This window comes from Phacochoerus africanus, chromosome 12 (assembly GCF_016906955.1).
Source record: "Phacochoerus africanus isolate WHEZ1 chromosome 12, ROS_Pafr_v1, whole genome shotgun sequence".
Lineage (NCBI taxonomy): Eukaryota > Metazoa > Chordata > Mammalia > Artiodactyla > Suidae > Phacochoerus > Phacochoerus africanus.
This window is the reverse complement of record NC_062555.1, coordinates 13,303,049-13,328,840: the sequence shown is the minus strand read 5'-3', so window position 1 is coordinate 13,328,840 and position 25,792 is coordinate 13,303,049. Positions and strand designations below refer to the sequence as shown.

The 25,792-nt window shown below is 38.4% G+C and overlaps 2 protein-coding genes across 6 annotated transcripts in view; one reads left to right on the top strand and one right to left on the bottom strand.

Annotated features, from left to right (window-relative positions):
- The window catches only part of SPATA17 (spermatogenesis associated 17), a 296,172-nt gene extending 289,896 nt beyond the window's left edge, over nucleotides 1–6,276 (bottom strand). The window contains exon 1 of the mRNA XM_047755013.1: nucleotides 6,182–6,276. Coding sequence (XP_047610969.1) covers nucleotides 6,182–6,273 — 92 coding nt within the window. The 5' untranslated portion in view covers nucleotides 6,274–6,276. The remainder of the gene's footprint in view (nucleotides 1–6,181) is intronic.
- A 273-nt stretch (nucleotides 6,277–6,549) lies between these two features.
- Nucleotides 6,550–25,792, top strand: part of GPATCH2 (G-patch domain containing 2) — a 176,725-nt gene continuing 157,482 nt past the window's right edge. For all 5 annotated transcript variants that reach the window (XM_047755620.1, XM_047755621.1, XM_047755622.1 and 2 more), the window contains exons 1-4: nucleotides 6,550–6,718; nucleotides 16,832–17,551; nucleotides 22,595–22,656; nucleotides 25,473–25,655. In XM_047755620.1, coding sequence (XP_047611576.1) covers nucleotides 6,663–6,718; nucleotides 16,832–17,551; nucleotides 22,595–22,656; nucleotides 25,473–25,655 — 1,021 coding nt within the window. In that variant the 5' untranslated portion in view covers nucleotides 6,550–6,662. The remainder of the gene's footprint in view (nucleotides 6,719–16,831; nucleotides 17,552–22,594; nucleotides 22,657–25,472; nucleotides 25,656–25,792) is intronic.

Here is a 25,792-nt window from a genome sequence, read left to right as displayed (position 1 = left end):
TCAATTGGAGCCACTCTACGCCAGAGCCACAGTAACACGGGATCCGAGCCTCATCTGTGACCAACACCACAGCTCACGCCAACACCAGATCCTTAACCCACTGAGCGAGGCCAGGGATGGAACCCATATGCTCATGGATACTAGTCAGGTTCGTTAATCACTGAGCCATGATGGAACTCCGACTACTCTATTTTTAATTCATTTATTACATTTTTAAACTAAAACCAAAATTGGTTCCAGCAATTTTTCTCTAATTTCATTTCTCTAAAAGTTCTCATATTTTTATTAAGTTTTACGTCTGTGTCCTCTATCAGTTCTAACTACACAGTAGCTACCTGTTCTGGTTTCTTAGCTAATCTCCTTCCTCCAAACTAAAGTCCCCTTGAATGGCTTGTGGATTTTCTCTTCCTGTTTATGTTGACAGATACTTGTAGTCAAAGAAAAGAAGCCACTCATTCTCAGAAGTGATTCTTGAAGTTCCCCTTAAGGCTCAGTAGTAACAAACCCAACTAGTAACCAGGAGGACTTGGGTTTGATCCCTGGCTCCGCTCACTGGGTCAAGGATCTGGCATTGCCGTGAGTTGTGGTGTAGGCTGCAGACACAGCTCAGATCCCACGTTGCTGTGGCTGTGGTGTAGACCAGCAGCTATAGCTCCAATTTGACCCCTAGCCTGGGAACTAGGGGTGTATGGTGTAGGAACCATACACCACAGGTACGCACCCCCCCAAAAAAGTGATTCTTCAAACTTTTGGTAGCAGATTTTGGAGACACACTTTGGATATCCAAAAGTCCCACCAGCATCTGAATCATCTGTGGCCTCTACCAAAGGGAGAATTCTTTCTAAGCAGCTGGGTTCCTGGTCCTTATTGCTGTGCTTCCCTTATTTTTATCACTGAGTTGTCCAAACACAGATGTGTAAGGAAGAAAAACAACAACAACAAGAGCTGCAGGCTTGGACTCCCATCTCTCTCTCTTCCTACTGAAGTTGTTTACTAGAAATTTTTCAAAATTACTGGTCCACTAATTACACGCGTTTTGGTTTATAAATTTTGCAGATTTCTTCTTTAAATTTTTTTACACTGAACTGTATTTTGCGTGGAATCAAAGAAAAAATATACATAAATGCTTAGTACATCCTCTGACCTACTTTTTCATCTAGTTATTGCTGGTACCTAGAAGAGTTACTGACTGTTCTAAATTTACTTTGTGATCTGACACTTTACCAGATTAATTTATTTCTAAGAGTTTTTTTAAATAGATTACCTTGCATTTTCTTAACCCTATAATTTCTGTAACCAACAACAAGTTTATCTCTTCCCTTCCAAGACTTACTAATAACTTTCTTTTTCTCTTTTACTACAGTATTGGCTACAATTTCCAGAAAAAAGTTCCAAATAGTAAAATTCATGTGTTTTGTCTTGTTTTTAAATTAAATGGAACCATCTATACTGTATATCATCAATATGTATGATGTTGGCTATTGGTTTTCAAAACATATTCTTTATTATTAAGTACATTTCCTTTTATAGCTCATTTATAAAAACTTTTAAACCCAAGAATTTTATCTGAGTGATGGTTACACAGTTATACATGTTGTGTAAAGATTGTTGAGCTACACACTTAGAGTTTATGTACTTTATTACATGTACATAATATGCCAAAATTTTTTAAAGAGAAAAATACTCAGAAATAGATACCAAATTTATCAACTGCTCTTTCTACCTCTACTGAGTTGTTCAAATGCATTTTATCCTTTGCCCTCCTACTGTGATTTCTTTTAATATTATAAAATTACTGAATGCTAATTAATGTGCCAGACAATCATGTTATCTTCTTAGTTAATATGTCAATAGGCATTATTGCCTCTTTTACAGATAAAAAAACCTGATACTTAAAGGGTTTAAGTAAGGTAAGCGTTTACATTTAAGAGCTTAAGTAACACAGAATTAGGACTTCAATTGCTCCTGCATGCTGGCATAAATCATCCTCGTATGCTTGGCAGAAGCCATCCTAAATTTTAATGGTCAGAACTGCATACAACCGTAATAGAAAAATGAGCAATTTATTAGAATCAGAGGAAGGGACTCTTGCCTATCTGACCAAGCTGTTCCTCACTTAGGTTCATAGGACTAAGACGACCGTCCAAAGTCAAGGACAGGAAACCAACTGCTTAGACTAAGAATGCACTCGGGAACCTTTGACTATGCTGGAGTTAGAAACAAAGTGATTAAGCTGATGGGAGTACTGGATTCCAGAATCAGGCCACTTAAGGAACACCACACTTCGGGGGGACACAAGGTAGGGAAGCCCAGGCGTCGCTGGTCTTGGACGGGAAAGTCCTCGACATACCAGGTGTTCTCATTTCCTCCACTTCAACTGGGAAAGACAGGCTAGACCTTAGGTTTTTGACCTTAACTTCATGTAGGAACATGATTTACAGTTCCTATACTCCAAGCATTAGCTTCAGACGGAGATGCATCAAACATCATTAGATCTTTGATTGTTCGAACAAGTAATATACGCGTGTTCGATCTCATTTCCCCCAACTGTAAAGTAGGAATAATAAAAATCACTTCATATGATTACTGTGAATATCAAAATAAAATAATAGTTGGGAAAGCATTTAATGGAGTTCTCCCACACAGCATATATTCAGTCGCATTGATTTCTCTTTCTATTCCCTTCTCCTTGTCCTCACACACTCCCCATGCCCGTTTTCAGATGGTGAGAGATCTGGAGATTTGACAGGTGGCCACGTGGCCTCCACCACATTCTGTACAGAACTTCTCACCCTCTTAGCACACTGCTTTCTCAATACTCCTCTGCACACGTTTTCCCCCTCAGCTAAGTTAATTAAAATTAACTATAATACAATTAAATATATTTTGACATAGATTAATTCCTGCTTATACATAGTTAGAAACTATAAATAACTTAAAATTATTTCAAATATTATTTTTTCCTATATAAGCAGATGTGACTTAAATTTTCCTAACAAGCAAAACAGGCCACCAAGACCTCAACTGATAAATGATGAAATTGAAGGAGGAAAGCAGAAAAAAGAAAACAAAATCAAAATGCTTTATCCAATTTAAAAGTAAGTCAGAGTCTTTTCTCTTTTTATTTGTTAGGGCCGCACCCACAGCATAAGGAAGTTTCGAGGCTAGGGGTCGAATTGGAGGTCTTGCTACCGGCCTACACCATAGCCACAGCAATGCTGGAGCTGAGCATTGTCTATGACTACACCGCAGCTCATGGAAATGCCAGATCCTGGACCCAGGGAGCGAGGCCAGGGGTCAAACCGGCATCCTCAGCTCCTCAAGGATACTAGTCATCAGACTCGTTTCCACTGTGCCACCACAGGAACTCCCAGAGCTTTCTTTATCTTTTTTTTTTTTTTTTTGCCTCAGTGAATTTCTTTATTTATTTTTATTAAAGTATAGTTGATTTACAATGTTGTGCCAATTTCTGCTGTACAGCAAAGTGATCCAGGCATGTGTGTGTATATATATATACACATTGTTTTCCCCATATTATCCTTCATCATAGTCTATCCCAAGAAATTAGATATAACTCCCTGTGCTGTACAGTAGAACCTCATTGCTTATCCATTCATAGTTTGCATCTACCAACCCCAAACTTCCAGTCCCCCCACTCCCCGCCCTTGGCAACCACAAGACTGTTCTCTATTCTTGTATTGTCTTTCTCTTTCTGACTTACTTCACTCAGTATGCGGATCTCTCGTTTTTTATCATTGCTTTTCATAGGCATAAGTCAGAGCACGTCACTCCTCTCTTAAAAAAAATCCCCTTACGACGTTCTGTTTTAATCAGGGTAGAATCCATACCTTTACTATGCCTTACAAGCCCCAAATAATCTGGCCTCGACTCTGTCCTCCGACACATTCACGCAGGCTCCTGACGACGGGGGGTAGCACGATGCTCCAGCTCTGGAGCCTCTGCGCTCAGACCCTGTCTGATCAGCCTGCTTAATCACCTTCATCAGGGCCCTGCTCAAACCTCACCCATCAGAGGAGCCTCCTCCGACCACTCTGTTTAAAACACGAAGTTTGCTCCCTCTTTGCCTCCCCTTCTTCGTTTTGGTTAAAATTATCCCAAGGAAGTTTTTTTTACGTATGTTCTGTCTCCCTCATGACTTTTTTTGTTCACTGCTATAATCTCAATACCTAGAACAGCCCCTAGCACATCATAGGTGCTCTGTCAGTATTTAATGAATATTTAACTCATAAATAAAATTATTGAAAATCTGAGTACATTAAGTTCTCATAAGAAATGTTAGAAATAAGTTCCCATTTGAATAACATTAAAATAGAATAAAATGTAGCTTATATATAAGAAGTCATGAGAGGTACAGTAATTAAAAAGTAACTTAAAAGACAGTGAACATGGCTGTATATCAATTACAATAATCAATATAAAGAAACTAAACCCAGCACAAACTTCCTGGGTTCTAATTATTTAAAACCCTGAAATGTCCAAAATAATACGATTAACTCACATCAGACAAAGGAGGATCAATATTAATAATATACATTATACATGACTGCCTTAAATCTGATTGAAGAAATAATAATTTTTAAAAATTGCCAGTAGGATTCAAAGGTGAAACTTTTCATACCCGAGGCACATGGAAGCTCCTGGGCCAGGGATCCAACCCACACGAGAGCAGCAACCCAGGCCCCCACAGTGACAACACCAAACAAACCTTAACCCGACGCACCACAACACAACTGCAAAGGTGAAACACTGCGCACATTCCAAAAAGACCAGTGTACAGACAATAATGAAGAGAAACACCAGTACACACACATAGGAGCTAAATAATATAACAAGATACCACTCGGTAGACACTCAGTGGAATTCAGTGGAAGGACATTTTGAATTCATTCCTATTAGCATCTGACAAATGAGACAAAATTTATTTATTTAGTTATTTTTGCTTGTTATGGCCACACCTGTGGCATATGGAAGTTCCAGGCTAGGGGTGGAATTCGAGCTGCAGTTGAGGCCTACGCCACATCCACAGCAACGTGGGAACCCAGCTGCCTCTGCAACCTATACCACAGCTCAAATCCTTAACCCACTGAGAGCCAGGGACCGAATCTGCATCCTCATGGATATCAGTCAGGCTTGTAACCTGCTGAGCCACAACGGAAACTTTCAGATGACACAGAATTTAAATAAGGATACAGAGGAAATGAACGACACGAATAAGGAACACATTGTGCAGCAGCTATTATGTGTCAGAAACCATGACAGACACTGGAGACCCAAACATTGATGAGCCATACCCCCACTTCTGGTTTAAGAGGGACACTATATATAGCATATTATCTCAAACAGAAGGTAAAATTATATTGTGCTAAGTGCTGTGAGAGAAGTACACAGTGCTATGAGAATGCAGTCGGTGAGATAAGTGTTAGAGTAAGAACAGCTTAACAAGATACTGTCTTATTGACATTTTCCCATTGTTCTGGCATGTCACCATATTCTCCCACCCTCTGATTCACTTCTTTGGAGTCCCTCTTAAACTGGAATATCTCCAGAGGCATTGAAAAGTTTAGGATGGAGAGCTGGATAAGGCTGCTGGTGTCTTCCTTAGCCCTCTTCTATTAATTAACATACTGATAACTGATTTTCTTGTCAAACAGTTTCCATACTGTCACTTTGGGAAGCCAAGTGAGTCACAGAACAGTTGAGTTCAATGATATTTGTGACATAATGGAGGCTAAAATCCCGGGTAGATGGAGGACAGTCTGAATTCACCCAGCTAGGGAGCGTGGGCAACCCTAGTCAGGCCATTAAAACTTGTACAGGGAGGATAGATACCGTTTGATAACTGCCGAATGATGATATTAAAAAACCAAAACAACCCCCCCAAAACAAAAAATTCCTTCCTTTTACTAATTTACCAGTATAAATAAAATGTATATTTTTCCTCAAATCATCTCCAGCTGATAACCACGGCCCCCTTGAGCTATAATCCCCCTGCATGCTAACACCACTTTCAAATCCGTGATTACGTTTGCCGGCCAGGAATGACGAAGAAAAGTGGGTGATAACATTGACTCAGGGAATTTGTTCATAGGTCGCTCTTGTTGAGGAAGAACAGGCTGGGGTGAGGCCAGGCCTTGGCGCGCTCCGCCAGGCGATGACCTACCTGTTTCTGTAGTAGTACTGGCGGGCTACACTCGCGGACCTGGCCTGCAGCCGGGCTAACGTGGCCATAGCGCTGCTCGCGGGCTTCGCCATGGGTGTTACTCTCGGTCTCCTAGGCAACTGGGCTAAACCATCATGCTAGTCCCGGGGGGGGTGCAACTTCTCGTTTACTCCACATTTTTCCCCCCCGCTCTGTTTCCATTTCCGGAAGGCTAGAAAGAAAGTCAAGAAATTTTGCTTGTGAAACATTTCAGGTCATTGGCTTCTCTCTCTTCTGGGGAAAAAACGAGGAGATTCTCGGAGAAGGAAGCAGGAGGGGGAGGAGAACCCATGGTTGCTCCGGGCTTCCGGTTTCCGCCTCCCGTCTGCTTCCGGAAGCTCAGCTCAAAATGCTGAACTGCTCCTGGGAAGGGGCTGGTGCTGTGGTGGTTGGAGTCTGTTCTCGGGCCTGAGCCTCGAGGCCAGGCTCCTGGGTGTCGTTAATGTTCGGGGCCGCCGGGCGCCAACCGATCGGAGCTCCAGCCGCCGGGAACAGCTGGTGAGGCTGGCGGCCCTGGGGATGGGAGAGCTGGAAAGGGGGTGATGGCTGGAGGGCGCTGGACCTGGAATGGAAGTGGGGGGGAGTTGCGATGGAGGTTCTGAAGACATTTAGGCCTCGCTCTCACTCGTGCCTGGCAAGGAGGCAGTTTGAGGAAGGCGACGAGGTGTGCGCTAAAGATTTGTGAAGGAATTCAGTAAATGCTTGCTGATTGCCTGTCTGCCATTCCACGATAATGTAGGAGTAAAGCTTTCTGGACTCCTGAGGCTGTTGGTTTCCTTGTAGATGTTGACAAGACGAAGGACATAAGAATGCATCTTAATTTAGGCCCAATATCCTCGTTTCCCTTTTTAAATTTACTAGGTTATACCAGGTGTTTTGGAAGATCAAATCCCAGAAATCTAGACCCCTGGAAGTTTAGTAGTCGAGGAGACCTCGCCCTTCTATCCCCTCTTTTTTGGAGGCGTAACCTACCAGTTTCTCTGCCCCTTGAACTTGGCACCCTAGTTCAAATGAGATGTGCATGGGATGTTTCCTGAAAACATACATAAATGTCATGATTAAATTTGGGCTTTGACTGAAGTATCATATCATCAACTCCACTTAGAAATAATAAACTGCTTGGACTTTTAAAAGTGCTTGCACAAATTCATGCACTTTATCCTTATGACAGCCCTGTGATAGGAGATTATCACAGGCACAGAATACTTAAGTGGCTTTTCCAACGTTGCTGTGCATCCTTTAGTCCTAAAGCTAGAAGCTGGGTTTGGGATTTCTACTTGAAAACTATAATTCCGGTCCTATTTTTTCCCCAAGCCCTCCTCCTCCAGTATACCTAAGACAAGCAGTGAAACAAACAAGCACATATTCTACTGACTGTTCTCAAACATTAAGTGTTGAACAACAGGCAAAATATGACTGAAGTATGTATGTCCACTACTAGATCGTGCAGCAAATGAGAATGAGGGATTCTATACTAGTCTGTGATCTCAGAGAATTTCTTGTGCATCACCTGTGATTGAAAAGTTAAAAGAATATCTTGTCTGAGGAGTTCCTGTTGTGGAGCAGCGCAAAGGAATCTGACTAGTATCCATGACAATGATAGTTTGAACCCTGGCCTCCATCAATGGGTTAAGGATCGGGTGTTGCCATGAGCTGTGGTGTGGGTCGCAGATGCGGCTCGGATCCTGCGCTGCTGTGGCTGTGGTGTAGGCCAGCAGCTACAGCTCCGATTCGACCCCTAGCCTGGGAACCTCCATGTGCCATAGTTGCTGGCCTAAAACACACAAAAAAATATTTTGTCTGAAATGTTTTGAATGAGATCAGATCATTCTGCAGTTCATTTTATAATGAGTATAGATTTGGTTATGCACCTTTAAAAATATTTTAGTTGAAATATGCTTGATTTACATAATATCAGCCTTGTTACTCAGTATTTTTACAGGTTATGCTCTATTAAAAGTTATTATAAGATTGTGATGGGGTGATCTAAGGGTATGGGATTAAGAGAAACAAACCATTGTGAATAAAAAGATAAGCAGCAACGGCCTATGTATAGCACAGGGAATTATAGCCATTATCTTGATTATCTTTTATTTTTTATTTTATTTTTTTTTTGCCTTTTGTCTTTTTAGGGCTGCACCTGAGGCATATGGAGGCTCCCAGACTAGGGTCCAATCCGAGCTGTAGCTGCCGGCCTACACCACAGCTCAAGGCAACACCAGATCCTTAACCCAGAGAGCAAGGCCAGGGATCGAACCCGCCACCTCATGGTTCCTAGTCAGATTCATTTCCACTGCGCCATGACGGGAACTCCTTGATTTTGACGGGAACTCACATTTTTCAGTGAGAAAATTAGTGAGTACTTTTTTTTGAGCCTTTTTTTTTTAAATGATGATGTAAGTAGCATAAAATAAAACACATCGTTTTCAAGCATTTCGTATTTTTGGTTTTGGCAATTGCATCTACCGTGTGACCCCCACAGAAAGCAAGATCCATGGCATTTCCATTACCCCAGGGTTCCCTTTCTGGGGTACCTTTCGTAATGTTTCCCCATTCAGCATCTTGATAAGTGAGGAAGGAAAAATGTGCTGTGTGGACTGTCCTGCTCTTGCTGTAGTGATACTGATACGTAGGCTAGACGACTCCTTAACTGAAACATACGACTCTTTCAACTCCTTCCTCACGCTTTCACCTTCTACCCAAACCATGTTAGGGTCTTCCTTGTAAGTGCCTTTAGCAATGCTACTACTAAGTAGTTATTTGATGCCCCGGTGGGTGTTTTTTTTTTTTAATTTTTAAAAATTAAAGTGTAGTTGATTTACAATATTGTGCTAATTCTGCTGTATAGCAGAGTGACCCAGCCATATATATATATATATATATATGCATATGTATATGTATATACACACGCACACATTCTTTTTCTGATGTTATCTCCCATCGTGTTTTATCCCAGGAGACTGAATATAGTTGCATGTGCTATACAGTAGGACCTCCTTGGTTATCCATTCTAAATGTCATAGTTGGCATCCACTAACCCCAGACTCCCAGTCCATCCCACTCCCTCCCACCCCTGTGGCAACCACAGTGGTACCCAGTGTTAAATGCGTGTATCATCTCCTGTAAGTCTGTTGAGATAGCTGCTAACATTTTTTGCATTTTATAGATGATGAGACAGGAGCAAATACAGTTTAAATAACCTACCCAGATATCTTATTGGCAGTATGACTCCAGTATATCTAAAATAAGATTCTTATCTATCCCAGTATACTGCCTGTGTGTCCAAATAAGATGCAGTATCACAAGGAACGTATAAACTGGCAAGTATATTCCAAGCTTTGTTAACCAGCCTAGCCTTCCTGATGTATTTATCTCCCATTTGATTTCAACTTTTTCCTCAAACATCAAGGTTAGTTTTTCAGTTTTCAGGTACCACATGGGTAAATGTAGATGATTTCTCTTTCTTAATAATTTGCTAAATGTAGAACTGATATTTTATAACTTAAAAGTCTAAGGAAAAGTTTTTGTTATTTTGTTTGTTTGTTTGTTTTTGTCTTTGTAGGACCACACCTGCAGCATATGGAAGTTCCCAGGCTAGGGATCAAATTGGAGCTGCAGCTGCAGGCCTACACTGCAGCCATAGCCACGGGATCCCATCTGCATCTGCAACCTACACCACAGCTTATGGCAGTGTAGGATCCTTAACCCACTGAACGAGGCCAGGGATCAAACACGCATCCTCATGGATACTAGTTGGGCCTGTTACCACTGAGCCACAGTGGGAACACTTTATTTATTTATTTTTTTGAAAAGTTTTATACAATTAAAGAATAAAACTATGACTTCTGTGTCAGAAGATACATATTTTTTTGTGTGTAAGTCATTCTTACAAGTAGTTCAAATTATATTTTTATAAAGTCATTCTAGCTGGGAGTGTCCATCTCCCTGGCCTGCCACCTCATTCGGGTATAATTTTGAAAGTAGGATCCAAAAAGTACCTATTTTGATACTTATTAAAATTAGCTTTCCTTTCAAAATTTGTTAACTTCCCTTTCAAAATTTACTTCATTTAATAGACAAATCATATTTAGAGTTTCAACATACTTCTTTATTGCTCTTTGCTTTATTGGTAGTTTGTATTTAAAGTCAATATATGAGGGTTTTTTTTGAAAAATTTTAAAGTTGAACTAAGTAAATTTTAAAAACTAAGTTCTTGATAATGAAACAAATTATTATTGATGTATTGAGCTGTAGTATCATTTATTTCACTTTATATGGCTTTACTTTAAAAAAGCTATTACAAATAAACTATTGATTCTGGACCTTTTTTCTATAGTTTCATTTTTAATTGGCATTTTGATTTTTTTTTTTTTAGGTTTAGAAAACTATATAGTAAAAATGTGTTTTTTAAGTAACTCCCTTTTTTTTTTTTTGTCCTTTGTCTTGAACTCAATTTTGTATTGTCAGGTTTGTTTGAGTCACATTCCTGTTTCAGTTTGAAATCTGGATTGTTCAAATTTTTAGTCAAGCCATATTTTTTCCTTTGTTATTTGTTCATTTAGTCATTGATTGGTTTGGTTTTTTTTGTTTTGTTTTGTTTTTAACATCTGTTATGTCAAGGTACTTGTAATTAATATTCAGTTGTCTCATTCTCATTCATGTTCTAGAAATTCAGAATATATGTTCAATTAGTGTTGAATAGTAGTTACCATGTATGAACAATGCATGAGACTCATTTCCTAAATATTAGAAGGTGGCTTAGATGTGCTTTAATATACGCATGTTAACAAGAATTGTTATATTTTTTGACTTTAAATTATTTTTGCTTGTATTAGACTTATATAGATTTTATTTCATCTAGGCAGTTTATATTCAGTAGTTTACATTTTGAAAGTGATTAGAGTATAAGGAAAGAGGTTTGAATAATTCTTGAAGTTGCTAAATAAAAAAGTCAAAAGAATGATCTTCAGGAGCTCCCGTCGTGGCTCAGTGGTTAACGAATCTGACTAGGAACCATGAGGTTGCCGGTTCGATCCCTGGCCTTGCTCAGTGGGTTAAGGATCCGGCGTTGCCGTGAGCTGTGGTGTAGGTCTCAGACACAGCTCGGATCTGGCATTGCTGTGGCTGTGGTGGAGGCTGGTGGCTACAGTTCCGATTCGACCCCTAGCCTGGGAACCTCCATGTGCCGCGGGAGCGGCCCAAGAAATGGCAAAAAGACAAAAAAGAAAAAAAAGAATAATCTTCAAATTTAAAGAATAAATGAGCTTACCTTATTAAATCACTTGCTAGAAAGCAGAATTAGAAAATCACTGATTAGATTTTTTTTTTTTTTCTAAAACCATGTCTGATTTGTGTTTTGTCATGTTGCTAGGGTAAGGAGGAAAGAAAGCTTTCTGTTTCTGTGGTGACGAAAGGGACAAAATAACAGCAAGCAGCACCTCCAATTGAGTGCAAGTCAGTAGAGCTTTTGGTCCCATCATGGGAAATGAATTTTTCTGTTTGGTGGCAAACTTTGTGACTCTTAACTTGGAAGGATAATGTCCTTTTTTTTTTTAGAGCTATAAATTATTAGGCTAGGAGTAGGTCAGAAACACAGCATGTTTCTTTAACTTGAGATTTTCTCTTTTCATCCATAAAAGTCTTTTAAGGAAGCGCATCAATTTCTTGAAATTGTATGTCAGATTTTTGCAAATGTCTATTACCTCCCTTCTCCCCATCATTCAGAGTGGTTCAGGAATTCCGAAAAGTTGATGGTCTTTGCTTTTATTATGACATACTCAGGATTCCTGATATAGTTGTACGTTAAGAGAAGAATGGTTTGATATTTCAGTGAGAGCTTCCTCTTATTTCTGTGTAGAAGTTGTTGAAAGATGAGATAACTGCTCCATTCTTATCCTCACAGAATCCCTACAGGATAGTCATTATACCCATTTTTATGATGAGTAAAGAGAATCAGGAGACAGGCAATTTGCCCAAGGCCCTATTGCTAATGAATACAGTATAATGTAGCTTCCAGATTCTTGCTGTGACTCTTAAAGCTCAGGTTCTTTTCAATTTCCTCCCAGCCTTTTCTCCCCAAGAGGGTTTTGATCCAAATTTATTGCCTAGTGTAAGTGTAAAGTCATAATTAATCATGTACATGTTTCAGAATACGATAGATGCTCCCATCCCTATGCTACTTGTTTTCAAAAAGAGAGAAAGGATTTATTTTCAATAGGTAGGTTGGGGAATTTCTAAACTAGCCCAAGTGTTTCCATTTAATAATGTTAGAGTTATTTTTAACTTCCTAAAGTAATCTGTCCCAAAATACATAAGAGGAGAAAATTGAAGGTATAATCTCTTCATAGATTACTAGGCTGAGATAAAGACTTATTTTGATAAATAATATTATCATTAAGGAAGGAAATCTGTAAATTCCTATGAGCGGCAGAAATCTGAATCGAACTTTAGATAATTCTTATGGATCATATCTTGTTAAATTAGTCAGAAAATTCAGCCCTTGATGTGGCATCTTTAAGACTCATGATTTGCCTGTTTAGTCACCCACTGCCACGGTCAACACTGTTATGTATTCATTTTAATCCGTTTGGCTATTTGCTGCCTGCTTTTAGAAACAACCAGCCTTTCCTCTCTTAAATAAAAGCTTGCCTGGATATCAAGGAATATTACTTCCAAGACTGTTTTCTTCCCTAAGCTTGTAATAGTCATAGTATACATTCATCAGCATAGTTCCTGACTGTGCACTGCTAATTCAGTGTTTTTGTATACACTGAATTTTTATTCATATGGAACCTAACACATACATGGCTATTCCTTTACATTTCTGAAGCCCAACTGAACAGTTATACTTACCAACAGGTAACTTTCAGCACTTACTAAAATCACTTAACTTTGTAGAAGAAATAATCTGTATTTTACAGAGATGAAGATGAGGATTTTATCATGTACAAGGTGATAAAGAATGTTTGATTTTTTTTCCCCCTTAACTAGATCTGTTAGCTGTAGTCAATTAGCTTTTAGATATATCTGGAAGATTTTTATTTTATAATGAATCTGTTGAATTTATTTAGTAGACAGAACATGTCTGTCCTCTTACAGTTATTTTTATCAGTATCCAGGCAAGGAAATTTTTCCGTGTTTTTTCTACATATGCTATATTCTTCCCTTGTAGGAATAGTAGTTATTTCTAATACAGGCTTCGAAAAAATAATAGTCACTGAGAAAATAGTTATTACTTATTGGGGGGTTGGTGCAGGGGGCTTTCTTGCCCTTAAGCTCCTGCCGTGCCTGCCTCTACATTATTGACGGCCTTGGTTCATCAGTCAACTTGCCAGTTCTTCGAGGACATATGGGCAGTCACATAGGACTGGAGCAGCTTCCTGATTCTTCTTCTTTGAACCAAAAACATTTGGAAAAGAAAAAAAAAAAAACCCTTAAACTCAGTGCAGTGTTTTCTACATTAAATGATATTCCTCACTCTCAAATGTGCGGTTTTCAGGAAGGTCTTTTCTGAATTCATGAGAACTTGGTGTTAAAGGAAGCTAGGGAGAGCCCTTCACTCATTTTACTGGATGTTTGATGTTGCCTGGAGGAGGACAAAGCAACCAACCTGACATTTGGCCAAGTATTCTTACCTAAAATTGGCAGATCAAATTCTGGGTTGATCTTGCATTTTATATGGCTCAGCATAATCTAATGCCCCCTGAAATAACAAAATGTTTATCTACTTACAGACCCCAACCTTATATAAATAGTGGGACTATAATTTTATTATATTCATTTGGACTAGATTAAGAAAGCTATTAGTGAACAGTTATCTTAGGCATTGTGCTCAGTGCAAACTGTTCCAAAATTTTTTCATTTCTAGTAGGTTCCAAGTAAAAAGAAATTGTTTTATAAATGTGAATATAAAGCTTCCAAAGTAGCTGAGGGGCAATTCACTGGATTTTACTGTAATTCAGCTTTTAAAACTATGGATGCTTAACAAACATACTTTTTTTTTTGTACAGAAAAGTTATGTATTTCCAGGTTTCACCTCCAGTAGGAAAGGACTTATTTAAGAAAATGTCTTTAGGATAAAATGTTTCAGGGTAGGGGTCTTCGATACCTGCCAAAGGAAATAAATGAGCTATTGATCATGTGATGGTCTCTTACCCTGACTTTTTCTGTGATGCCCGTGGATACCGGTTTTATTTGAGAGGTGTAAGTAAAATAGCCTGACTAACTGTAAAGCAGCTTGACTAACTTTAATAATATTGGCTCTTTAATAAGAGTTTTGGTTGAGATTGACTCGTAGAATTCTGGTGAATTGATATTCAAGAGGGAAAAAGAATTTAAACTCTGAGTGTCACTTAAATGTATTTTTCTGTGTTTTTATAAGTTTTTTTTTTAAAGCTTTTTAAAGTAGTTTTTTGCTTAATTCGTCTTTGAATAGCATCATGGAATAAATCGAATTTTTATTTTTAAATTTCTTTTTTCAGATTCTTTTTTTATTTTCCCACATAGATTATCACAGAATATTGGGTAGAGTTCTCTGTGTAGCAGGACCCTGTTGGCCAATCATTCCAAATACTAGAGTGTGCATTTTGCCAGTCCCAAACCTCCAGTCCACCCCCTCCAACCTGTCCCCTTTGGTAACCATTTGTTTTCAAAATCTGTGAGTCTGTTTCCATTCTGCAAATAAGTTCATTATTTCTTGAGAAAACCAATATAAAATCAAATATGGCTGGCTTTTAATGATATAATAAAGTTTTGCTTTCATTTTTAGTAATATTATTGGTTATATTTTGTTAAACTATTAGTACAGCAGTTGAATTAATTTAAATGAAATTAATTGAATGGTATCAGATTTCAGTGGATTAAATCTGATGTGCTAACCTTTTTCTAAAGTTGGGACCATCAAATTTTCTAAAGTAAAGCATTAAATTGTAACTTTCAAAATAAGCTGCAATTTTAGCTGAAGATTGTATTTGTGCATGAGTTAATTTTGCATTGCTGTTTAGAACTAGTCATTCACCCGTTGATAAGAAAACTATCTTTTCAAAAAGCAAATTACTCCAGAGCCAGGTGATTCTGAGTCTTCTTTTAGACAAAGGATATTTCCTGTAGTATATGTTAAATGGGCTTCCAGTGAAATTTTTAAAAGGTGCAATACCATATTCAGAGATGATAATTCTCAGACTACATTTCCTCCACCGAAAAAATACTCAAGGAAAAGAACAAAGTATTCATTGCAATGAAAGGAAAACTGGAAAGGCAGTTATTAATGCATAGGTTATGGAGAAAAGATCCATTTGGCTTATCAACATAGTCAGAATTGTAGCCCTGGTATTGGCCTGATGCTAATTCCTATGTGATACATAGTCCTCTTATAATCAAATGCGGTATCCTGAAGCCTGAGCAATATATAGAACCCTTTTAAAGGAAACAAAACAAAACAAAGCAAAACCCAACCGTAGTGACCCTCTAGAGTTCATTTAATATATATGTATTTGAATCACCATGTTTTGGAAAAACAGATGACTATATAGGCTTTTTGTTTATTCTGTAAGAATGTCGGAGGGGATTGATCTGGAAAATACAAACTCAGATTAACTGAAAGACAGTGTCCTGATACTGAGTTTTAATTGCTCACAGTGTACATCTGACCAGTCACTGCATCCCAGAGCCATACCCATTTATTTCTGTATTCCCTGCGACTGCTTTGGGTTTACGGTGGGAAAAGTTGAGCAGTTACAGAGACCTAATGGCCTGCAGGGCGTAGAGTTATTTTCTACCTGGCCTTGTACAGAAAATGTGCCTACCCGTGCTAAAGACTCTAGAAACTATATAGCCTTTAAAATCGAGACTGTTTTGATCCCAAGTGCTTCTAGAACTCAGTTTAGGAAAGAATGGTTCATGATCGTCTTATATAAGACAGGTATATGTTTGAAATACCTGTTATGTTTAAAAAATAAAATCAGGTGCCTGGGCCCTGTATCCCACCAACTTTAGAATCTTTGGGACCTGGGTTTGGAAAGGACCTGTATAATTGATAAAGGTTCCCAAAGAATACAAATGTTTATCCTTGCTGAGTCGTGGATGGTTTTCTCACTGCGAGTATAGCTTTAAGTACAGGTCTTGAAAGTACCCGCCTGTCCTTCTGTATGCCTTGCCTGTGGTGGCAGTGACTGGTAGAGCACGCGGCCAGTAGAGGACTGTATGTTACAGGGCATCCAGAACATTCTCTCTACTCTGTATCTGCTCTAGGAAAAGAACAGGAGCAGACTAGAGTGTAGTGATTTAAGCAGAAATAACTTGTTCCTAATTAGATGGTAAAAATATAAAATCACCAGTCTCTTTCATTGTTGATGTTATGCTTAACTCTATTGAAAAGTAATTCCTATGTTGAATAAAAGAACTTATACAAGAAAAAGCTTAAAAATGAGTCAGAATATTTGAAACCATAATATCTTGGGTAGGAAAATTAAGGAGCTTTTAAACATTTCTTCATAGTAACTGAATTCTAGTCAGATGTAGAGCAAATTATCTGCTGTAATAAAGTAGGTTAATATGGTTACTACTGCCTATTTTCTTTAAATTTTTCTTTCTTTCTTTAAAAAAAAAATGTAGGCATTTCAGTCGAACCATGGAAGAGCTGGTTCATGATCTTGTCTCAGCATTGGAGGAGAGCTCAGAGCAAGCGCGAGGTGGTTTCGCTGAAACGGGAGATCATTCTCGAAGCCTGTCTTGCCCTCTGAAACGCCAGGCAAGGAAACGGAGAGGGAGGAAACGGAGGTCCTATAATGCCCATCACCCCTGGGAGACCGGACACTGCTTAAGCGAAGGCTCCGACTCTAGTTTGGAAGAAGCAAGCAGGGACTATAGAGAGAATCACAGCAATAATAAAAAAGATCACAGTGACTCTGACGACCAGATGTTGGTGGCAAAGCGCAGGCCATCCTCCAACTTAAATAATAACGTCCGAGGGAAGAGACCTCTGTGGCACGAGTCCGACTTTGCCGTGGACAGCCTCGGCAACCGGACGCTGCGCCGGCGCAGGAAGGTGAAGCGCATGGCGGTGGACCTCCCGCAGGACAGTGCCAGCAAACGGCCCATGAGCCAGCCCCCCGAAGGCTGCAGGGACCAGGACGTGGACAATGATAACAGAGCGTACCAATATCAAGAGTTCACCAAGAACAAAGTCAAAAAAAGGAGGCTGAAAATAGTGAGGCAAGGACCAAAAACCCAAGACGAAGGAGTAGTTTTAGAAAGCGAGGAAATAAGCCAGACCAACAAGGACAAAATGGACTACGAAGAGCAGAAAGTCTCAGATGAACTCATGAGTGAAAGGTGACTTTTTTATTCTCTAAATACAAAAATAGGTGTCTCCCGTGTTTGCGGTTGAATGTGTTTTGGATTTTAATTAATTCTACTTTGAAATAATTGTGAGTTTTAATAATGGTAGTGATATCACTGTTTAACCACAGTTATATTTACTTATAATTTATGATGTTTAGCACAAAGCAAAATTGCTTGTTTGATTTATACAAAGGCTTTTGATTATGTTATAATGACTTAATTTCCAGCTACAAAGAGAAAAGGAAATGGATTTTCAGTGGGAAAGTTATGTGCTTTTGAATAACAGTGCATTTATAGCTCTTAGAATTGCACTTATAATTATTTATTTGTTTAATTACAGAGCTTTAGCCATTGGTGCTTTTTAGTGTCACAATTCATCCGTTTATTCTGATTCCTGAGAATCAAAAGTTGACAGCACTTCGACCCGTGTGGCTAGGTATTTTAAGAAGCCTGTGGATTACTGGGAATTCTGACCTCTTATGAGTTGCAAAGCCCAGTTTAGAGTCTAGAAAACCTGATCTTGGCATTAGACCAATGCCAGAAGCAGGGATCCTTTTTGGCAGTTAGTCTAATCTGTGCATTCTAGAAAGCAGGTATACCACAGTAGTAGCTGTTAAGGACGATTTTGACAGCTGCAAAAGGTAAGTGATCACTTTTCTTTTACACAAACTGATGTTACTTGCAGAAATGAGAAAATATTGACTCTGTCCATTCTTTTAAGCATGTCCTTAAAATCAAATGCAGAACTATGGTCAAGAAAAAAACATGCTTTAAAAATGACCTGGGAAGGCGTTTTTGATTTTTAATTGTTAGGCTTGGCATCATTTTGATCATGGATTGTGAGCTGTGGATCTAATAAACATTTTTTATATATACATGCATACGTATGTATGTATATATATACATTCCTTTCCCTTGTAAATGTGATTGCAGATAGCACATAGGACCTGGCATAAGTTGATAGAATCGACCTTCTCTTGGAGATGGTTTTCTATTTAGGTAATTTTCCTAGAGATGTAAAGATGACTTAAAACATTCCAGGAAGGTTTTGAAAAGCGTATGGTACCTGCTTTTCTTCCAAGACAGTTGTCATTTTTATACCAGAGTGAGAATTATTTCTGTGCTAGTATCGGGCCATTGTGACTGAGCTTGACTTGAAAGTAATTGCCTTGCTCAGCTCCTGGGACGGGGGTGTGTGGCAGTGGAGATAAGTCCTCCATTCTGGATTCTCCCCAGGTTACCTGCTTTCTGGATGGATCGTGGAAGCCCCTCCTTTTATTGATGTCTGCCTTTTATTGACAGACATGTACCCTGGACTAGAAATGAGATGAAACTCTTTTCCTTATTAAAAATATTTGAGTATTAGGTGCAGTCTGGCTACCTAGCATCAACAACCTTGGTACACATTTTCAAAAAGGATGTTTTTGAATATTTGAATAAATATTCAAATCAATTTGGAATAAATTAAAATTTTTCCTCTTATTTTAAATGTACCCCTATAGTTATTTTTAGCTGCATATTCTTTCTGTGGGGAGGCTGCTAAATATTTAAAGTACGTTCCCAGCAAGAATAAGTGTTTTTTGAGACTACTTCCAAAGCTTTCCTACCATAAAAATCCTGTGTATTTCAGGATAAGCCTGGCACTGTTTCCCTGTGTGTGTGATTTTAACAAACCTTTGAATAACAACTGTTTACTGTTCAGTCATGGTCCCAACACAAATAAGGCTGACCCTGTTCTCTCTAGCCGTATCATCCAGAATAGCCAAACAAGCAAGTGATGAAAAAAAGTGTGCTGCGTGGAAGGGACTAGGGAGGGCAAACTTCTGAAAGGAGCCGTGATTGAAGGCCTTGTGCAGATGCTAGAGGAGCTGAGGGCGGGCATCCCAGGTTGAGAGAATGACTCCGGCAGAATGTGGGTTGCGAAGCAAGTGTGACATACGTGGGGAAGCGTGTGCCGTTCGTTATTACTGCAGTGTAAAGTGGGCGCTGAGGCCACCGTGATCAGCGCGTTTGGAAGGCTCATGTGCTCCGGTAGCTTGGATTTCATCACGCAAGTAATGGGAAGTCAGCGGAGAAGGCTGCACAATGAAAAAAACAGTTCAATTTAAATTTTCCCAAAGTAACCTGATCTTGACAATAGTGTTTAGTTTTGGCTCCAGTCCATCGTAAAAGGAAGGTGAATTATGACAGTACAGTAGAAGGGGAAAAAAAAATGTGAGAGCAGTTTTAAGAATTAGAATCAATGGAAGATTGGAAGATGAACGAGAAGGAGAACGCTCAGATGACGCCAAGACAGCGAGAACAGAAAATACAGGAAATGAACAGATTGAGGCAGGGGATTGGGGTTGGTGTCCATGCATTAATTCAACAAGCCCTCACGGAATATATTCTCTGACTACTGTGCTGTCACATCCCACTAAAGTGGTGGAAAGAGGCGTCCTTGGATATAAGCCGCAGTGGTCCTCAGCTGCTGAAAATGAAAAGCCTCGATTCCGTGTCAGGTCTTGTTGTGATTTATCAAGCACACCAACAACTGCATGATATACTTGGAGCAACTAGCTAGATGCCCATTAGGTGAAATGTAAATAGGGAACATGTTTCAAAACATGCAAAAATAGCTCAAAGGAGGACAAGGATCGTGAAGGACTAGTGAGTCTTAGGTAATTCTCATTTTCGTGTATCTTTAAGAAGAGCGGCAGGTAGAGAGAGAAGAGAGGAGAGGTTGGGCTAGGAGAAAGAACGTAAACAGAAGGACCAGAGATGGGGATGGGGGAATTTAGGTGGCGGTCCATCCATAGGAAGCCTTGAAGTCTAAATTTAGTCCAATAAATATGGGAAAGTCATTTGAGATTTTTAATCAAAGGCTTATTTTATGTACACTCACACACACACATGCACCTGTGTGTTCTATAAACTTTCTTTTAGAATAGTTGTAGATTTACAGAAAGGTGGCAGAGATAGTGCAGAGTTTCTGTATATACCCTGTTCCCATTCATTCTGCCCCCAGTTTCTCCTGTTGCCAATATCATCATTTACAGTAGTACATTTGCCAGAATTAATGAGCCCACATGGACACATTAGCAAAAGTCAATGCTTTATTAGAATTTCCTTTGTTTTTATTTAATGTCCTTTTTTTTTGTTCCAGGAGCCCATCCAGGATGTCATGGTATTTTTAGTCTACAAGTCATGTTTTGAAAAGATGAAACTGGCTATGTGTAGAATTCGTTAGAGGAAATCTGAACTCGGGGAGATAGGAAGACCATTGTACCCCTCCCTCCCCGATCCCAAAAAAGGCACACAGATTCACAATCCTTTATTGTAAATCTGAATTCTCAAAGCTGTGACATGAAGTAATTTGTGGCCAAACCTAACTTGACCTTGTTTAATGAGGATATCCTGTCGTTTGATTGAAAAAAAAATGTGTGAATATGTTTGATGATGAAGTGCTACTCCAGACCCCTCTCAGGATTTTAGAATATACCTTTCTAGACTGTGAAAAAAGAATGAATTTGAAATAATTTTGCCTGTCGGGTTTCAGAAAAAGGATTGTGACCTACGGTATGGAATTTTAGAATTTGTGTTGTTTGGGGCAGACAGGAGAGCGCTACTCAGTCACAAAGGGAAAGCAAAATATCCGAGGTTGTTTGGGCAGCTAAATAGCAGAAAGACAAAGTTCCTGAAGTGTTTTTAATACTGTCTTATCACTCTGCATAGAGGAGCACACGTGTTTGTAAACAAGAAAATACGTAAGTTTGTGATGCTCTTGGAAAATACTGTTTTCTCTCATTAACACTTGTTCAGGGAGTTCCACACATTCTCTTAATTCGAAGAAAGTTAAAGAAACAGGTACCAATTCAGAATTCCTTGGGAAAATGCGCCACCCGAATTCTTATACTTTTTGTTTATATTTATTTTTTTAAGCGTCAAACAAAAACTTAAACCAACGATAATGGAAAAAGTGAAAATCATTTAAGGAAAATAAAAGACAAACTCTAAAAGATTTTATGTTCAGCAAAGGAATGTGGATTTAGAGTTTTATATGTAATTTGTATCTTAAACTCACAAGTGAAATATTTTAAAGGAAATATTTTAAAACAGAGTAGAATTTTTTTCCAAGTTAGAGTTCTCCCTGTTGATGGGAAATATTAGAATTTAAAAATCACCTGGGACGATTTCCTGCTTGGTTAGGAGTAAGTATTACAGTAAAAAGAGAGTATGTGAGAATTTTTAAGACCATTACTCAATATTCTTCAGAGACCAAAGCTCTTATTACCTGACCTTGTCCTTGGGGTTTGTTTAACTAGAGTCTCATATAAGCATCGCTTCTAATAAAACTAACTGTGACCGTTCATTCATGTCAGCCAAATATTTACGACTTGTTTTAATTTATGTCTTAGATTTGACTCAGTGTCAAGCCCTCAGATTTCTGTGGAAGTACTTGAGAACCTGTTATTTTTGTGTGCCTCCTCCTCCGCAATGGCAATATTCATTTTAGGGGGAACCTTAACTTTGACTTCGCTTTAACTGTGACTGTTACCATTGTAAACTTTTTCCCCCCTTGCTAAGTAATAAGAGTTGCTGTGAATTCCAAAGTAATGTCTTTTCTGGAATATTTGTAAACGTAGGGATGAAGAGTCATTCCATTCCAGGCCCTTGTATCTCACGTACTAGGGCTCAAACCGAATTGCATGGAATAAGAAAGGAGCAGTGAGCATTTGATGAAAGCAGATAATAAAATGCATCAATTGTGTCAGCACCTCGTTACAGCCACATCTGGCTTGCTGTCAGAGTCCCATTAGAGTCCTGTGGTTTTATGTGCCAAAAATAATACGCTCTGTAGTTAATGGAACCAGGATATTTGCCGTTTGATTAAAAAAAAAAAAGTCATCTTATTTTCTTTCAGACCCTTGGTCAGCCCTAAGTTCCATCTCTGAGCTGCCATGTCTCTTTAAAATGTGACAGTGGAGAGATCAATTGTTCTTTTGATCTGTTTTTTTTTTGTTTGTTTGTTTTGTTTCTTTTCCCTTGTTGCAGTGATTCCAGTAGTCTCAGCAGCACTGATGCTGGTTTGTTTACCAATGATGAGGGAAGACAAGGTACTGCCTGTTCTTTTTTTTATTTCTTGGGGAAAACTGCCTTTATGTTAACGTTGTGCTTATTGCTGGTACTTTGAAAGGTTGCTGACTGCGGTCCAGTCCCTGCCTTCCACACACTACTTGGTGGACTGGGATTTAGTTCCTTTCCCTGCTATGAACGATATCCTGTCCTTAGAAACCTAAACTAATTGATGATCCCCCAAAGCTAGTCTGTGGCGCTCCTGATGTCGGGAAAGGATTACCTCCCTTGAGAAAGCTTTACATGCCTCAGTCCTTTTAATGTTGTCTCCTTCAGCAAGTTCACAAGACTCCACCCACTTCCCCGTGTACTTAGTTCTGTTTAAGCATATTCATGACGGTGGATTTGTGAGTCATTTGTCATTTTTATTCAGCTGTGACATTTATTCATCCTATCCAGCTTATAAGTCATTAGACCAGTTTCATGCATGCAAAAGTGTACACTGTTCAACAGGAATGTCACATAACCTGTATCTTCTCCGTCTTTGAAATTTCCTGAAGCTTTTCACACTTCACCATGGCCTTAATTTGAAACTACCTGTTCCCGTCGAAAATACCAAAACCCTGGTAAAGGGACAGGAGGCGTCCATGGAAATATTTATCCCAAGTGTTTTCTGACTTGCTTGAGATCTTACAAGGAAAGAAGTCATTTCCAAGGGGAAAAAAAAATGTTTTAATTATAAATAGTTTAATAATGTTATGGAAAAAAAGGACAAAATAATAGCTGCCCCGCAGGTTTTTTTTTCTTAGTCTTTCCTTCCTCTTGGCAGTATGAGTAAATTAGTACTTCTTTTTGCTTACTTGTAAATTATTGCTCCAGGTAAATAGATATATAACCGTTTCAAAGACCACAGACTTCCCAAAGATCAGACACTTTGCTGAAATGAGTTAGAAGGGCTGAGAGTTAAGTGTGAACACCTTGGTAGTAAAACCTAAGTTCTTGTTAAAATAGCTGTGTCTACTCAGAGTTATGGTGTCAGGGCTGAATTTGCTAAGGAAATGAAATGGAAAAGCTTTTTTCAAAAATAACTTTTGACAAGCCTATCAATCTTTGAGAAGCATTGAATGGCTTAGAATAATCTGCTAGTATTTATTGTGAGCCATCATGTTTCATCACTAAGTGCCTCTTTTACATTTAGTTTCTTATTTTATTCTTAAAACAACTCTGAGTTTCTGCTCCACTCCTTTTTTTCAGATGATGAAACCCAGACTAATAAATTTGAAGTAACTTCCCCAGTGTTAACAAAGCAGAATTCGCACTAGTTTGTCTGACTTCAGAGCTCAAGTTCTTAATCTTTAGCTATTTGATTTCCCCATTAAGAAGAAAGTTGTGTATGCCATCCAAAATAAAATAACTGCGTTTTTCTATGATGGTGCTGTCCCAGTTGGAATTAAGATCTAAGGTCGTTAGTTTTAAGTGACTCCCTTTTTTAGGCTTATACCTGACCTCTGAATTCTTAACATAACTCTCAATGGAAATACTAATATATATGGGCTTTCAATTGTGCTTGTTTTTTCAAAAGTTAATTTTTATTAAATCCTCAGTCAAAACAAACTGATGACTTTGGCTTTCCAAATGCTTTCAACTTCACTCCCTCATGATTTGAAACAGAGCTATTTCCCATAAAATTATTTTCAATTGAAGTTTAAGGTTTGTTTGTTTGTTTGTTTTTAGTTTGTGTTTAAAAACATTGGTAGTAAGAGATTTTGAAAATCAGAAATCTTCTATAAGAGAAAAAGTTTACAGCTGTTGTGATGACCTTTTGGAAACCAGAATTAGTAGTTTTTCTAAGAATCATGAAGAAGACTGATGACTCAGATCATATTCAAAACGCTGTTTGTCTTTTGTTTTTAAAAGCCATCTGCTTTCTCTGGTGTTTTTGTCTCCTTATACATCTCCTTATTTAAAAAAAAATACAAAATACTTTTGATTCACACCAAAGACCCATTTCAAATTGCATTTTTAATTAATTGTTATTCTGTGGTTACACTCAAGGATAAAAGTCAGACTTAACTGAGAATAGCGTTCTATTTTAAAAATGCCCTGCTTGTAGTTCATTGTGGTTTCTTTGTAAATTCTGTGGTGGTGTCACTTTTAATTTAAAATCAACTTTTTCACAACTATTTCTTAATGAACTTAATCAGATTAATTTCATTTAGTCACATCTGTTCATGATTGTTCCCATTTTTACACTCCATACAAATCATGAAATTAAGCTAATTATATACCATTATGAGCTGCAAAGAACGGGTTCTGCAATTTTCTACCTTTTAATTCCTGGCAGAACATTAAGGCTTGTTTTTCCCTAATATCGAAAGGGTAGGAACTTAAATGGATTTCCCTATAGTTTTTGCCAAAGGATTAACCAATTTAGTATTGTTTTTCACATTTTTAAATTGGTTCTCAAACATTTATGTTTTTGTGGATGGCAGCTCTCGTTAGAGTGTTAAAAAAACATTTCTTAAGTGAAACTCTAGTGTAGAAGAAAAAGTTTTCTTTATAGATTATACAGATGATTGCCAGATAAAATACAGGACTCCCAGTTAAATTTGAATTTTAGATAAATGCCAATTTTTTTTTATTTTTTATTTTTTTTTTTTAGTGAGTATGTCCCATTTAGGGTTTGGACATATACTAAAAAAATTTTCCCAAGTGTTGTATATGTATATTTATATTAAAAGTGAATCATTTATGTGAAATTCAAATTTAATTGCCTTCTCGTATTCTTTAAATCTGACAGCTCTGGTTATTTGGCTGATCAAACTGAATCTTTGGGGGATTTCTTGTCTTTGCTCAGGTGATGATGAGCAGAGCGACTGGTTTTACGAAAAGGAATCGGGTGGAGCGTGTGGCATCACTGGAGTCATTCCGTGGTGGGAAAAGGAAGACCCAACCGAGCTAGACAAAAATCTACCCGATCCTGTCTTTGAAAGTATCCTAACTGGTTCTTTCCCACTTATGTCCCATCCGGGAAGAAGAGGTCAGTAGCACTCCCTGTCTGGTGGACACAGCGGGCTTGTAGTCATTCTAGGAAGAAGCATTGAAAGAGGATGTGTGAAGTGGGAATGAAAGACTTAGACACAAGCTGCTGTAAAAGCGTGTTGACCAGTCATTCAG